Source organism: Meriones unguiculatus, chromosome 7, assembly GCF_030254825.1.
Source record: "Meriones unguiculatus strain TT.TT164.6M chromosome 7, Bangor_MerUng_6.1, whole genome shotgun sequence".
Lineage (NCBI taxonomy): Eukaryota > Metazoa > Chordata > Mammalia > Rodentia > Muridae > Meriones > Meriones unguiculatus.
Genome location: NC_083355.1, coordinates 85,346,617 through 85,363,983, shown reverse-complemented (window position 1 = coordinate 85,363,983; position 17,367 = coordinate 85,346,617). Strand labels below are relative to the sequence as shown.

The 17,367-nt window shown below is 37.2% G+C and overlaps 1 protein-coding gene across 25 annotated transcripts in view; it reads right to left on the bottom strand.

Annotated features, from left to right (window-relative positions):
* Positions 1-17,367, bottom strand: part of Gphn (gephyrin) — a 416,220-nt gene that overhangs the window by 159,884 nt on the left and 238,969 nt on the right. For 13 of the 25 annotated variants that reach the window (XM_060387712.1, XM_060387716.1, XM_060387719.1 and 10 more), the window contains one exon: positions 133-189. The exons of the other annotated variants lie outside the window; for them this stretch is intronic. In XM_060387712.1, the coding sequence (XP_060243695.1) occupies positions 133-189 (57 nt within the window). The remainder of the gene's footprint in view (positions 1-132; positions 190-17,367) is intronic. 25 annotated transcript variants of the gene reach the window in all.

Sequence of the window (17,367 nt, the reverse complement as noted above, 5' to 3'; positions counted from 1 at the left end):
AATAAAAATATTAAAATAAAAAATGGGATGGTGAAAAATGGAAAAAGCCCCCTTCCTCCCTCCACCCGCCAAAAAGGAAGAAGTGTAGGCTATAGACAAAATCTTGCCAAAAAATGTTAGAAACATATTTACTTTGAGGGATCCAACTCTACTAGCAACTCCTTTGCTCTCATCCGGCCGTCTAATTTGCTACAATGAGGGAAGATGGGTAAAAAAGACAGAATAAAGAAAAAGTGAACTTAAATTTTTTTTCTACACATTAGTAAGCAGTACATGCAATACATCAATTGATTTAGGCTCCTCTTCAGAGATCAAGGAGTTAACTAACCCAGATGCTATATGACATGCTCTGCAAATAGATCGCTAGAATTCAGTTTCTGGTACGGCACTATTCCTGAGAGGAGGAAATTGGCACTTACTTTTGGTTATCTTGGGGACTTCTGATGAAGCAGTATCTGCAGTAGTGTTACATTTGCATTTAGCTTACAAAAAACAAAGAATTACAAATATACCTATGCACGTTTTTCTCTTTCAGTGTTTAAATGTCTATTCTACTGTAATCTTAGAAACATCAATGGTACGACAAGAAACACAGTGTTCTTCAAGTGCAAAGGTCAGTCCCAACAAGCATCGTTCTTACTGGTGACAGTGAGGCTCCTCTGCTTGCCAATCCAAGCATGGAGGCAGTTCAGCTGTCATTATGATTCCCAATTAAACAATCATGCTGCCAACCAGAAAATTTTAATGCCAGACCAGTGTTAGATATGCTCACTCCTTCAAAGCTTTTCTTATTGTATCTGATTTTTCTCTCAGATGAAACAGGGGAAGGAAAGCCTGGTGTGGTGGTGGTGTGTATTTACAATCCTAGTTCCAAGGGGGTTAGGATAATCTCAAATTCAAGGCCAGACTTAGTTACACAGGGATATTGTGCTTGTGTGAGCTTGAGGTGCATGCACAGTGCCCCGCCCCCACTCACTTGCTACTTTAATTATTGGTTAGTGGTTAACCCTAACCACTATGAGTTAAAGAACGTACATAGAATTCAATACACAGAACCTTGATAAGTGAAATATTTTGTAAGGAAGATTCATACCAGGACTTTCTGTGATTTTCTGTGATTTTCTCACAGTCCTGTACTGAGTTGGAGGAAGTCTCAATTCTTTTATTTGTAAATAATTTATTTAATTTTATTGAATGTACTTTAGTGTGAAGGTGTCAGATCCCTTGGAATTGGGGTTACAGACAGTTGTGAGCTGCTATGTGAGTGCTGGGAATTGAACCCAGGTCCTTTGGAAGAGCAGACAGTGCTCTTAACTACTGAGCCATCTCTCTAGCCCTGGAAGTCTCAATTCAAATCATCATGGGACAAGTTAATTGTAGGGCTCATCCTTGTGTTGGCAGATAGTACAACTTTCTGCATGATGGCAAATCTAGGTGGTAAAGTCCTTAGGAAAATAATATTCCTGGATGTAAGGTCTAGATTACTGTTAGGGTACCAGAATAGCATATGTAGGTTATTGAGGAATATTGAGGAAATGTAATTCTTATTTTGAAAAAAGAACAACAACAAAAACCAAACAAAAAACCCCCCACAAACCCCCAAAAGAAACCAAAAGTATCTATGTAGACAAAAATTATATCTGCATTTTAAATGAAGTTTTTTTGTTGTTTTTTACAAATATTTTAGCAAAAAAATTAAGTAACCAATTCTCACTTTTCTCAGTGAAACAGAATTTCCAACTTCAAAAATAATTGAGAAGAACTTCAGATAGAAAGAGAATTCTGTCAGTTCCCAGCATCTACTCATTCACTTCTTCAATTCTTTTATCTCAAAGAACATCTTACTTCAAGGGCTGTTTTCCACCTTAAGTGGATACTTACAGAACCTGGATTATAAAGATATTTCTGGTAGTTACCTATAAAAATCTAGACCACAGAGAAAGAGGTTCCAGGCATTACTGATGAGACCTGATAGGCTAGGGTCAGATAGTAGGGGAGGAAGGCCTCCCTATCAGTGGATTAGGGGGAAGAGGGAGGAAAGGTGTGACTTGGAGGAGATGTGAGAGGGGCTATAACCGAGATACAAAGTGAATAAATTGTAACAAATAATAATAATAATAATAAAGAAAAAATTTAAAATAACCCAGACCACAACAACTCATACTGCCTTCTAAGAACATTAAGAAGCTCAAGTAATTACATTTTATGCATTGTCCTATTTCTTTAAACCTTAAAATTAAAGTCGACAGCATCAGGCATCTTCTTCAAGGCTATAGCAGCTCTTGATTGCTGCTGATAGTTTATAGTCCGGCTTGGAAAAACATGCTTATGAAAAAAGTGATATGTACATATAAATGTATATGTCTATATATTTTTCCATTTATGATATGATTGTTTATTTGTTTGAGACAGATATTGTTGTGTAGCCCAGTATGGACTGAAACTTGCTGTATTGCCTAGTCTGGTTTTCAATTTACAAATCCTCCTGCCTCATCCTCTTAAATGCTAGGATTATAGGTATGTGACATGATGCCTGGCTTTATGAAACAAATTTTACCTTCTACTATATCTATAGATCAAATAAATCTTTTCTAATTGGTTACATAAGAAATTCAAGTGTGAGTACAGAAGCTTAACAGTCTACATACCCAGTCTCATCTGATATTGGATGTTACGCAGGGTTGGATAGGTTAGTATTTGGATAGGGGAAATTTATATAAATTACAGAGATGGTAATATAGATTTTTTTTGTTTGTATATATTATTTCCCTTATTTTTGAGATTATAATATAATTACATCATTTCACTGCTACCTTTTTCCCTCCAAAACCTCCCATATAGCTTCCATGATTCAAATTCATGGCTTCTATTTTCATTAATAATGGGAGATTTTGGAAATGAAATTATGAATGTTTGATATTAATTTTATAAACACAGTCTTTGAAGTATTATGGACAAAAGCCTTTACAGAACCAACATAGTTCTCAAAGATAAAAGTATTGCAAATTAAGTTTCATATTTTTTGTGACCCTAGAAACAGATAATAGTATCTTATGATAAAAAACTCAGAAAGAAAAGGTAAAATTGGTAGACTGTGTTTTTATGCATGTTAGTGTGCACAGGGGTATATACCAAGGCTGTAAAATAACAAATGCTGCTGCTCAGGTGCCATGCACTTTTCTTTTTGACAGTCTTCCATTATCCTAGAAGTCACCAACTCGAGTTGTCTAGCTGCCCATGTCATCACCATCCCAGATTGTGACTTTAAGTGCATAGAACAAAGCCTTGACTTTTTCCTTTTATAAAATTTGAGTTCTGGATCAAACTCAGATCTTCATGCTTGCAAGACAAATGCTTTTCTGAATGACCTGCCTCTTCAAGCATGACATTAAGAGATTTAAAATTCAATGTTCTAATTTATTCTAGTCAAATATTAATAGTCAATTAAGACGGACTAGTATGAAAGAAATGTATAGTTAGTTCAAATATTTATCTTTTAATGAGAAAGAGAAATCACTGTAGAGTAGCATCAGGAATTAATTTACTGTTCACCATAACATTAGAAGTCTCACCTTGTTATCTACTCTTCTTTGAAGCCAAGTCTCCTTGAGAGAGGTTCAGCTGCACTATGTTTACAGAGACTGATTAAACACTATCCAAAATGTTTGGGAACAGAAGTACTGAAAAGTTTCGAGATTTGTAGATTATTGAACATCTTAATAGACTATTGGTTAAATACCTCTATCTTGAAATCCAAAATGCTCTGAAATATGAAACTTATGGAATGTCAATAACGTTAAAATATTCCTAATTTTTTTTAGTATTTTAGATCTGGTTTTGGGTTATAGATGTTCACTCTCTCTCATAATTTCTTTTATAAATTTCTAGAAATGAGATGATTGGTTAAAACAAAAATGTTGGGTTCTAACTTTCCCCCCATCGCTGACTCTTTCTGTGCATACTACACAGACACCACATTTCATAGTCTCAAGGCGCTGCTATTGTCGTATACTGCCAACAATGATGGAAAACAGTGATGACTCTGACGGCAATATTTGTTCTTTCAAGTTTTTAGAAGGCTCCTATTGAGGGTATGCTTTCGTTCGTTTGTAAACAACAAATGAAGTTGTTTTTTCAAAGGCCTCTTGATTTTCAACCACTGTATTTTTTTTTTCTGCATTATTAGAAGGGCTCTAACAAACTACCAAACAGATTTATTGTGAAAGTTTTATGTTCAGACCAGCTGCATTATCACTGTATCTCCAGTTTATAATGCAGCATTTGATACATAATGTAAACTAAAATTTTCACTGAGTGTATTTCTGAATTAATCTGTGATTTCTCTTCAATTAAAATAGAACAAATAGTTGATGATTCAGAAATCTGAGCCAGAAAATATCTAATTTTAGGATATTTATCATTTTATAGTATGAAGTTCTAACAATAGTTTCACTGAGATATACTATAATAAAATAACCAATGGAAACTGATATTGACTCAGATATTAAATTAAGGTATTAATTCCGCACAGGCCAGACTATTTTTAACTGAGTTTTCTCATAATATTCCTGTGCCACAATGGGACTAAAATTTTTATTGTGTGTTTATATATCAAAGCAATAATTTTAATTAAATTTTTATTTTTTATATTAGTTTATTTACTTTGTATCCAGCTGTAGCCGCTTCCCTCATTCCCTCCCAGTCCCACCCTCGCTCCCTCATCTCCTCCCAAACCCCTCTCCAAGTCCACTGATAGAAGAGATCTTGCTCCTCTTCCATCTGACCCTAGCTTATCAGGTCTCATCAGGACTGGCTGCATTGTCCTTCTCTGTGGCCTGGCAAGGCTGCTCCTCCCTAAGGGGGAGGTGGTCGAAGAGCTAGCCACAGAGTTCATGTCAGAGAAAGTTCTTATTCCCCTCACCAGGGAACTCACTTGGCTACTGAGCTGCCATGGGCTACATCTGAGCAGGGGTTCTAGGTTATATCCATGCATGGTCCTTGGTTAGAGAATCAGTCTCAGAAAAGAGCCCTGTGCCCAGATATATTTGGTCCTTGTGGAGCTCCTGTCCTCTCCAGGTCACACTAACTCCCCTCTCTTTTATATGAGTCCCTGCACTCAGCCCAAGGTTTGGGCAGCATCTGCTTTGATACACTGCTGGGCAGAGTCTTTCAGAGGCCTCTGTGTTAGGCTCCTGTCCTGTTGCTTGTTTTCTGCTACTTCCATTGTCATCCCATTTGTCTTTCTAAGTGAGGACTGATCATCTTACCCAGGGCCCTCCTTCTTGTTTAGCTTCTTTAGGTGTACAGATTTTAGTATGTTTATCCTATCTTATAGGTCTAGTATTCACTTATAAGTGAGTATATACCATGTGTGTCTTTCTGCTCCTGGGATATTTCACTCAGGATGATCTTTTCTAGTTCCCAACGTTTGCCTGCAAATTTCATGAATTCCTTGTTTTTAATTGCTGAGTAATATTTCATTGTATAAATGCACCACAGTTTCTGTATCCATTTCTCTGTTGACGGACATCTGGGTGGTTTCTAGGTTCTGGCTATTATGAATAAAGCTGCTACAAACACGGTTGAACAAATGTCCTTGTAAGCTTGAGAATATTTTGGATTTATGCCTAGGAGTGGTATAGTTGGATCTTGAGATAGTGCTATTCCTAAATGTATGAGAAAGCACCAGATTGATTTCCAAAGTGGTTGTACAAGGTCACATTCCCACCAGCAATGGAGGATGGTTCCCCTTTCTCCACATCCTCTCTAGCATGTATTGTCACTTGATTTTTTGATCTTAGCCTTTTTGATGGGTAAAAGGTGAAATCTCAGTATTGTTTTGATTTGCATTTCCCTGATGACTAAGGACATTGAGCATTTCTTTTTTTTATCCTCTTCTTTTTTAAAAATTTATTTATTTATTTATTTTATTATTAGTTACATTTTATTAACTCTGTATCCCAGCTGTATCCCGCTCTCTCATTCCCTCCCAACCCCACCCTCTCTCCCTCATCTCCTCCCTGCCCTTTTCCAAGTCCACTGATTGGGAAGGACCTTCTCCCCTTTCATCTGACCCTGTTTTATCAAGTATCTTCAGGACTGGCTGCAAAGTCTTCCGCTGTGGCCTAGCAGGGCTGCTTCACCCTTGGGGTGGGGTGGGGAGGTCAAAGAGCCTGCCATTGAGTTCCTGTCAGAAGTAGTCCCTGTTCCCCTTACTACAGGAAAACAATTAGTTACTAAGCTACCATGGGCTACATCGGAGCAGAGGTTCTAGGTTATATCCATACATGGTCCTTGGTAGTGTGTCAGTCTCAGAAAAGACCCCTGTGCCCAGATATATTTGGTTCTTATGGAGCTCCTATCCTTTCCACTTCATATTAACTTCCTCTTCTTTCATATGATTCCCTACACTCTGCCGAAGGTTTGGTTATGAGTCTTAGTATCTGCTTTGATACACTGCTAGGCAGAGTCTTTCAGAGGCCCTCTGTGGTACGCTCCTGTCCTGTTACTTGTTTTCTCCTATTTCCAATGTCCATCCCATTTGTCTTTCTAAGTGAGGATTGATCATCTTACCCCCGGTCTTCTTTCTTGTTTATCTTCTTTAGGTATATAGATTTCATTATGTTTATCATAACTTATAGGTCTATATGAGTGAGTATACACCATGTGTGTCTTTCTCCTTCTGGGATACCTCACTCAGAATGAGTTTTTCTAGATCCCACCATTTGCGTGCAAATTTCATGATTTCCTCATTTTTGATTGCTGAGTGGTAGCCCATTGTGTAAAAATGCCACAATTTCTGTATCCATTCCTCCGTTGAGGGACATCTGGGTTGTTTCCAGGTTCTGACTATTATAAATAAAGCTACTACAAACATGGTTGAGCAAATGTCCTTGTTGTGTACTTGAGCAAATTTTGGGTACATGTCTAGGAGTGTTATAGCTGGGTCTTGAGGAAGCGCTATTCCTAATTGTCTGAGAAAGCACCAGATTGACTTCCAAAGTGGTTGTATCAGTTTATATTCCCACCAGCAATGGAGGAGGGTTCCCCTTTCTCCACAACCTCTCCAGCATGTGTTGTCATTTGAGTTTTTGATCTTAGCCATTCTGATGGGTGTAAGGTGAAATCTCAGGGTCGTTTTGATTTGCATCTCCCTGATGGCTAAGGATGTTGAGCATCTCTTTAAGTGTTTCTCTGCCATTCTATATTCCTCTACAGAGAATTCTCTGTTTAGTTCTATACCCCATTTTTAAATTGGATTAATTTTTGTTGCTTTTTAACATATTGAGTTCTTTATATATCCTGGATATTAGCCCTCTGTCAGATACAGGGTTAGTGAAGATCCTTTCCCAGTCTGTAGGCTGTCGTTTTGTTCTAACAACAGTGTCCTTTGCTTTACAGAAGATTTTCAGTTTCATGAGGTCCCTATAGTTTTTTTTTTAAATCTTATTTATTTAGTTATTTTACATCTTGGTTGTATATCCCTTCCTCCTTTGTGCCTGGTAGGAAGTCCCATCAGGGGGAAGTGATTAAAAAGCAGGCAACAAAGTCTACATCAGAGATATTCCCCACTCCCCTAACTAGTAGACCTACATGAAGCCTCAGCTGCCCATTGGCTACATATAAGTAGAGGGCCTAAGTCTAAGTCCATGCATGGTCCTTGGTTGGTGTGTCAGACTCCATAGGCCCCTCTGGGCACTGGTTAGTTGGCTCTGTTGGTCTTCTTGTAGAGCTCCTATCACCTCTAGGTCCTCTTACTTCCCCCCTCCCCCACTTTTCCAGTAGGCTTCCTATGCCTCACTCAATGTCTGGCTGTGAGTCTCAGTATCTGTTTCTAACCGTTGCTAGATAGAGCCTCTCAGAACAGTTATCCTGTCTGCAAGCTTAGCAGAGTACTGTTACTAGTGTTACGGTTTGGCTTTCTTCCATGGGTTGGGTCTTAGGGTTAGGTCTAGAATTGGTTGGACTTTCCCTCAATTTCTGTTTTACCTGTTCTGTATTTGTCCTTGTAAGTCTTGTAGGCAGGGTAAGTTTTGGATTAAAGTTTTTGTGGGTTGGCTGGTGTTCTCCTCCATCCACTAGAGTCTTGTCTAGATAGAAGGTGTCCTCTTCAGTTTCCATGGCCCCTGCTACTAGAAGTCTCAGCTAGAACCCCCTCGTCTCCTACCAGAGGCCAATTCTGACTTAAGTCTCCAGCTGTACAGCACAGACATACGACAATGGTATGGTTTACTAATAAAAGTTAACCTATTTCAAATACTGTGCTAAGGATTTTATAATCAGTTTTAAAGTTCATTCTTAAAACAACTTTATGAGACTAATATCATAAAATTCATTTATATATTGTAAAAATTCCAATGATTTAGTAATATTTTGAAGTCTATCCACATGACTGGAGAACTGTGCTAGAGGCCAGTTGTGTTGCACTCTGGAAAAAAAAAATATTGTACTAAGACACTAGAAAAGGTGCTGTGAAGTCAAGACCTCACCCATCAAAGATTCCTGGGTATATAAGTACAAACTCCTTTAAATATCCTTCATGTCAAAGTGACATGCAAGGGTTGATATTGGTCACTTTTCAGGTATGTCATATTCCAGAACTTGTGCTATTAATACCTATACATTATAAAATATCTGAATGAACAGGAAAAAAAAAACATAAAATAACATAAAGCAAAATTTAGAAGTTCCTTCCTTTTTGAGACAAAGTCTTACTATGTAGCCTTTGCTGCCCTCATACTTTCTATCTAGACCAGGCTGGCTTTGAACTCAAAACCACCTGCCTCTGCCTGTAAATTCTGGGACCAAAGGTACTTTGAGAACAGTCTTTTCCTTATGAATGACATTTCATAAGAATTACTTTTTGCTGGGTGGTGGTGGTGCACACCCTTAATTCCAGAACTAGGGAGGCAGAGGCAGGCAGATTGCTGTGAGTTCAAGGCCAGCCTGGTCTACAGAGCGAGTTCCAGGACAGCCAGGGCTAGACAGAGAAACCTTGTCTCAAAAAATCTAAAATGAAAAAAAATTTTCTATGAATTTTATATTCTTTCTAAAGTGAATATGCACATTACTTCTTTGTTTTTTTGCTTGTTGTTTACAGAGATAGTCTTTCCATGTAGCCCAGGAACTAGGTTGCTTTACTGGAATTCATTATATAGTTCATGTTGGTCTCAAATTCAGGACTCATGTGTTTGTCTCCCAAATACTGGGATTTTAGATGTGGGCCACCATAACTTCCATACATTGCTTCTTTAAAGTAAGAAAAAGAGATAAATTACATTTACAGTTTGTCTAACTATACAACTGTCAATTCTATACCCAATGACCTTTATTTAGTTATTTTTAATATATCTTGCTAGGTGTCAAATGTGAATTGAAACTTTCTATCACAGGGGGGTAAATGAATCACTATATAGCAGTTAGGGCCATCGTTGAGGGCCATAGGTCAAGTTTGTGGCTCACATTCTCTGTTTTCAAAGCCATCAGGCCTTCTCCACCATGATGGACTATATCTCCTTATAGTATGAGTCAAAATAAATCCTTTGTCACTTATATGGCTTCTGTCAGGTAGTTGGTACTGAGGGTGGGAGGTCACTGCTGTGATAAACTTGACCATGCCCATTTATATGACTTTGGAACTTTTTTTTTTTGGTATTTATTTATTTTTTTATTATTATTATTTTTTATCAGTTACATTTTATTAACTCTGTATCCCAGCCGTGTCCCGATCCCTCATTCCCTCCCAGTCCCTCCTTCCCTCCCTCATCTCCACCGTGCCCCTTTCCAAGTCTACTAATAGGGGGGGACCTCCTCCCCATTCATCTGATCCTGTTTTATCAGGTATCTTCAGGACTGGCTGCAAAGCCCTCTTCTGTGGCCTAACAGGACTGCTCTTCCCTTCGGGGGTGGGGAGACCAAAGAGCCAGTCATTGAGTTCCTGTTAGAAATAGTCCTTGTTCCCCTCACTTTGGGAAACCCATTGGTTACTGAGCTACCACAGGCTACATCTGAGTGGAGGTTCTAGGTTATATCCATACATGGTCCTTGGTTGAATGTCAGTCTGAGACTTTGGAACTTTTGCAGGAGGTACCATAGATGTCATTGGAACTGTAGGATAGAGAGCTCTTGAACGCTTTAAGCAAAACTCAATGGGCCACTTGGAATAAGGAAGGCCAAAATGGCAACAGAACTGTGGACAGTGAAAACCAGGCTCATAGAATGTCAGAGGGAACCACAGATCCTATGGAAATATTTGCTAGAGGCCATTTAATCTAGTACTATAACAACAGGAATGGTTCCCTTCCTTTAAAACCCAACCCATCAATGCTCCAGGGTGTAAATGTGCAAACTCTTTTAAACACTCATTTCAGACAGTCTTTGGGAAGATGCAGACAACAGAGTACTGTGATTAAGTGGGATTGTATGAAAAATGTTTTCTCAGCTGTTCAACTATGAAGGAGTTCTGAAGGCACTGCCACTGTGATCAGAGGTGGCTGGCTAATGACACCTTTCTTGTTTTCAGCAGAAGTTGGAATCATTGATACAGAATTGGCTTTTACAGAGATGAAAAATGTTTAAGGGTTATGATGTTTAGAATGCAGTTTCAACATTTCAAAAACAGGTTGGCAAGAGCTGGCAATGTGCAGTACAATTGGATTCCCTACACAGAGGCCCCGAGAGGCTATTACATGAAGCTGGGAATATAAAGCCTAATTCAGTGAAGGTTCCATAGTTTCAGACAGTCTATAAACTGTCAGGTATTTTGTCAGAGTGAAAAAGAAAAGAAATAACTGACAGATGCAGAAGTATACATCATATAATTAATTATATAATGAATCATATAATCCTATAATTAATTAAATTATCCGATGTATAATTTATACAAATAAAAATTATTTAATTATATAATTAAAAGTACTTCTAACAGCTGAACTTGCATTGGTACTTAGTATAACTGCTACTTAGCTTTAGTAATAAATGTAATTTTATGAAAATTCAATAATTATAAGGAAATAGAGGGTACTCGTCAAGCTGATAATCAAGAACAACCACCAGAGAGAGGGTATTTCATTTCATTATCACCACATATAGGTGACATTGAGATGAATGAAGATATAAATTAACATAAAATTATGTGAAACAGATAAATTTCTCAAATTAAAATACCATAAACATATAAAATATATTACTATTCCACTGTTAACTGACTTACCAAAATATGCATAATTCTACTCATTGTATATTGTCTTATTTTTTAGAAAATAAAAGAGGAAGAGAGGGTTTGACCAGGAGGAGATGAAGAAGGGGGTTACAACTAGGATACAAAGTTATTAAACTGTAAATAATAATAATAAATAAATGAATAAAATAAGAAAATCAGAGAAAAATCTTAAATCTCAAAATTCTATTTTACTATCAACAGAGTAAATAACAAAAACAAAGAAGCAACAAAAATTTCACAAAAATACTACAAAATAAAAAAGACCTCCACCTATGAGTGTATGAAGATGGAAAAGCTGGACAATAAGGAACTAGAAATTTACAGAGAGGGGCCTGGAGACATGGGTTAGTAGTTAAGAGCACTTATTGTTTTCCTAGAGGACCTGGGTTCTGTTCCCAGAACCCAAATGGTATCTCCGAAATTTCCACAGCTGCCGTTCTAGGGGATCTGATATACTCTTCTGACCTCCTTGTGCTCTAGGCACACAAATGGTATGCACACATACATGCAGGCAGAACTACATAAATTTAAAATAAATCTTAAAAATATCTATAGAGATAAGGGATTTAATGTGTATTATCAAAATATTCTGGAGTGTTGAAAGAATGTCAGTTAAACACTGATATGTATTTGTGTTAGTCTAGCAATATCAGTATAATTTATCTTAGGAAATAATAGAATTTTGACTTTTTAAATTTGAAGTTCTTCAAAATTTGTCTTTTGCTCTGTATCACTCCTTCCCTCATTTTGATTCTTTTTAATTTGTAGTAATAGGGAAAGAACCCACACCCTGTGCTTGCTAAGCATTCAATAATAGAGCTATTTACTTCTCAGCCATAAAATCCTTCAAGACTTAAGTGTTTAAAAAGAAGCAATCCCATACAGACTATCAATGCAGATGCTGAGCCTGATGGGCAATTGTTGGGCAGAGTGAAGGGAATTTTATATAAGAACTGAGAAATAGTAAGAGCTGGAGAGGACAGGGTCTCCATAAGGAGAGCAACAGAACAAGAAAATTTGAACACAGGGAACTTCCCAGAGACTCATACTCTAACCAAGGACTATTCATAGAGATAACCCAGAACCCCTGCACAGATGTAGCCCAGGGCAGTTCAGAGTCCAATTAGGTTACAGAGTAATGTGAAGATGGACTGCCTCTGACATAATCTGATTGGCCTGCTCTTTGATCACCACCCCCTGGTGGGGAGCAGCCTTACCAGGCCATAGTAGAGGACAATGCAGCCACTTTTGATGTGAACTGATAGACTAAGATCAGAAAGGAGAGGAGAACCTCTCCTATCAGTGGACTTGGGGAGTGGCATGCATGCAGAGGGAGGAAGAAGGGTGGGATTGGGAGGGGAGGAGGGAGGGGCTTATGGGGGGATGCAGAATGAATAAAGTGTAATTGATGAAAAATTAAAAAAAAAAAAAAAGCAACCCTCAGTTAAACCACAATATTATTTACCTATGGTTAGGTTATTACTTAAAAGAGAGTTTGGTGAATGCCAATTAGTTTTCCAGATAGCTTGGGAAGCGCTGGTTTTTACCGACTGCAACAGCAGTATCACACTAAAAGTAAAAGTAAGCGCTGCTAGAAAAATTATTATTTTCGGTCTTCTATCTTTAAAAGTCTTTCTTTTAGTCTGCTCTCATTTTGAATCAGAGAGAAGTAACTGTTCTTTGCTCAAAAATCAGCCAGGATAATTATTTCAGGATGAATTATTCATACAAAAAAGTACTTATAGTGATTTTTTTAAAAAAAGAAAAGGTTAGGTCTCTTTGGCTGAGTATATCACTTTAACATTGTCTCTATGAAAAATATGGAAGAAATAATATTTAACATCCATCATTTTGACCCAGAATACTTTCTAGAAATACACCAGTTTAGCTGTTTGATTACATTTACTACTACTATCATGGATCCATGGAGGTTTCCTAAAAATCTTTTAGTAGCTCACAAAGCCAATTTTACTAATAATATTAAAACATTATTTGTCTTACCCATTACACTGACATTTCATTGATGGCACAAAAGCAATGGTGACTTAACAGTATAAACTGAGGAAGTGAATACAAATAGCATGGACATTATTTACTGATATATACAGCTTTTTAAAAAGCTAGTTCTAGCCAAGTACGGTGGCACACACCTTTAATACCAGTACTTGGGAGCCAGAGGAAGATCTTTGTGAGTTTGAGAGTAGCTTGGTCTACAAAGAGAGTCCAGGACAGCCAAGGCTGTCTAGACAGAGAGAAAACCCATCTCAAAAACAAACAAACAAACAAACAAACAAACAAAAGACAATAAACAAAAAACAAATTAAGCCTTCATTCTTGATTTTGATAAAATGGGTGGTATGAATAAAATACTGTTGTTATACAGCACAGGATGCTGTTGTCTCAAAAAAACCAAAACAAACAGAAAACAACACAAAGACCCAACTCCCTCATTTTTACAGAGAACATAATTATTACTAGAAAGGGTCAAGAAGCAATTGTAAGCAAGATTATTCAGATTTCTAAGTTTAACAGATACTTTTTTCTCAACTATTATTACTATTGTTGTTTACAATTTATTCACCTCATATTCTGCCTGTAGACCCCTCCCTCGTCTTCTCCCAGTCCCACCCTCCCTCCATCTTCCTCCCCTATGTCCCCTCCCCTAGTCCACTGATAGGGGAGGTCCTCCTTCCCTATTATCTGACCCTAGCCTATCTGGTCTCACCAGGATGGCCTAGATTCTCTTTCTCTGTGGTCTAGTAAGGCTACCTCACCAGGGGGAGGTGATCAAAGAGCAGGCATCCAAGTTCATGCCAGTGACTGCCTGTGCTCTCCTTACTAGGGAACCCCCATAGAAACTGAGCTACCCATGGTCTACATCTGAGCAGAGGTTCTAGGTCCTCTCATTGCATAGTTCTTGGTTGATTCATCAGTCTCTTCAGGTCCCTGTGGGCCCAGATTTTTTGGCTCTGTTAGTCTCCTTGTGGAGTTCCTGTCCCCTCTAGGTCTTTCTATCTCCCATTTCTTCCATAAGATTCCCTGCACTCTGCCCTAAATTTGACCATGAGTCTCAGCATCTGCTTTGATACCCTGCTGGATAGGGTCTTTCAGAGGCCCCCTGTGGAAGGCTCCTGCCCTGTTCCCTGTCTTCTCCTACTTCTGATGTCTATCCTGTTTGCCCTTCTGAATAAGGAGTAAGCCACTTCTGTAGGGGCTTCCTTGTTGTTTAGCTCCTTTAGGATTTTAGATTTAGTATGTTTATCCTATATGGCTAATATCCACTTATAAGTGAGTATATACCATGTGTGTCTTTCTGACTCTGGGTTACCTCACTCAGGATGATCTTTTCTAGTTTCATCCATTGCTGCAAATTTCATGATTTCCTTGTTTTTAATTGTTGCATACTATTCCACTGTGTAGATGTACCACACTTTCTATATCCATTCCTCGGCTGAGGGACATCTAGGTTGTTTCCAGATGCTGGCGATTATGAATAAAGCTGCTATGAATATAGTTTAGCAAATGTCCTTGTTATATGTTTAAGCATCTTTTGAATATATGCCCAGGAGTGGTATAGCTAGATCTTGTGGTAGCACTATTCCTAATTTTCTGAGAAAGCACCAGAGTGATTTCCAAAGTGGTTGTACAAGTTTATATTCCCACCCAAAATTAATCAAAAGAGATGAAGAGGGACACTTCATTCTCATCAAAGAAAAAAATCCATCAGAAGAACATCACAATAGGTTTTTTTACAAATGAATAGTAAACCTGTTTATCCAAAGAAAGCTGAAATATCTGCTGCCTCCCCCCCTTTTATGTGAAATGCTAGCTCACAGCAGAAATCAGAATGTTAAAAAATCTATTTCTGCAACTATGAGCTACAGACCTTCAAATGCTTCTAAGAGTTTTAAGTTGAGCTGAATGGTCATTTTAACAGAGATGATTTCTTGATAATGATGAAGTATGTCAACATTTGGAAGAATGTACACCCAAATGACAAATACACGTGTTGTTAAATTATTCCCAGGGAAAATATCTGTTCAAACTGCAAGACATACAAATGTATCAGAATATGGAATGGTAACAAACAGGGTTTTAGATTTTTACATTTCAAAAAAACCTTTATAAAACTATATAATGTAAATTTTGTTTTTTTTCACTATATATGAAATCATATGGTACCATCTATCTATTTATTACAAAATTATAGTATATAGTTTATAAATGAGTTCTGTTATAATTTTTCAAGCATTTATTTTTGCTTTATTGGAATATTTTTTAGAAACTTTTAATATTACATATATAGGAACCAGAGAAAGAGTTGCAATTTTTTTTCTGCTTTAAATCCATTAAGTAAAATTTCCATCCTTTAAACAAAACCATAAATTTTTGGTGTTATATGTTAAAAATTAACAATTATCATATATACTTATATTATACTTTTTTCTAACTATGTAGCTATTTAAGCTAAATTTCTTCTTTCATATTTTCTAGTAAATTATCATCATAATAAACTGAACACACAAGAATTCAAGTCTTCTATTAAGTCAGTAATCCATATTACCTATAAATGATGGAAAGAATGCCAAACTTTTCATTATGTATAAAGTATCTACATTTGGTTTTGAAAAGGTTTTTTCATAAAAATGAGATTTATGTTAAAATGTAAAGGGTTATTTTAATTTTAAAGTCATTATGCAAATAGTACAAAAAGTCTCAGTTTTAATTTCTAGTACAATAAATATTGCTAGACAAAAATCCATATACTCAGAATCTATGTGTAGTTTTCTTTAATTTTGAGATCAATAAGGTTAGAGAACTCCTGCATTTGAGCAGTCATGTGAGAATATTCTGTTTAATAACTTCCAAGTGGGTAGAAAAGTATGAATCTAAACACTTTTTTGTTGTGGTTTGGATGCTTTTTAAGAATTTAATTCAGTGCTTTTCAGTCTTCGTGCTGTTTGTTGATTCTACATGTAGGCTCCCAAATTTCTATATCATTAATGGAGAAATAAACATTAACATTTGCTGAAATAATTTCAGACAAAAGCAAATAAAACTGATTGATGTTTAGGAGAATTGTCCGATTTCTTTAGGTTAGTCTCCTAGAAGAAGGAAGGGAACTCCAACCCACCCACAAAAATTTGACCCCAAATTTACCCTACTTACAAGATATGCAGGGATAAAGATAGAGCAGATATTAAGGGAATACTAACCAATGACTGGTCCAAAATCTATGGGAAAGTGCCAACCCCTGACACTGTGAAGGATACTCTGCCAAGCTTGCAGACAGGAGCCTGGCAGAGTCGTCTCTACCCAGCAGCACCTCAAAACAGATGCTCAGACTCACAGCCAAACATTGTGCAATGAGTAGGGAGTCTTGTGGAAAAATGGGAGGAAAGAGAAAAGGACCTGGAAGTGACAGTAACTCAACGAGAAAACCAACGTGCCAACTAACCAGGTCCCAGAGGGGTCTGCTGAGAATAAAGCATCAACCAAGGACCATGCATGAATTGGACTTAGGCCTTCTACGAAGATGTAGCAGATGGGCAGCTTAGGCTTCATGTGGGTGCTCTAGTAAATGAAGTGGGGACTGCATTGAATGCAGACTCAATTGCTAGCTTTCTGATCACTTACCCCTGGTAGGACTGCCTTGCTGGGCCTTAGGGGAAGAGGACATGCTCAGTCCTGATGCTGAGCTGGGGTAGATAGAAAAGGGAGTTCCCCTTTTCTAAGGAATAAGCAAAGGAAAAGGTGAAAAGGAGGGAGGATGAGACTGGGAGGGGAGGAGGGATAGGGCTACAACCAGGATGTAAAGTGATAAAAAAAAAGTAAGTTAAAGTAAAAAATGAAAAAAAGTTAGAACATAATTTCTCAGCATCAGTCTTGATTTAGACTAGCATTACAGTAAGTAAATGAAATTAAACAGACTTCTGATTCTTAAGTTTTCTTAGTTAACTAGCTAGGTCACATAATCAACTCTTCAAAAAAAATAATGACAATATGGAAGAAGTTGTAAAAAAGTTAATATTACCAAGAAAAATTTCACAGGAAATTATATATGGTAGTGGATCAATACTTTAATTTCTATAGGTTAACAAAATAATTCTGCCTCTCAGATTCATATATTGAAGGCCCTGAGTAAT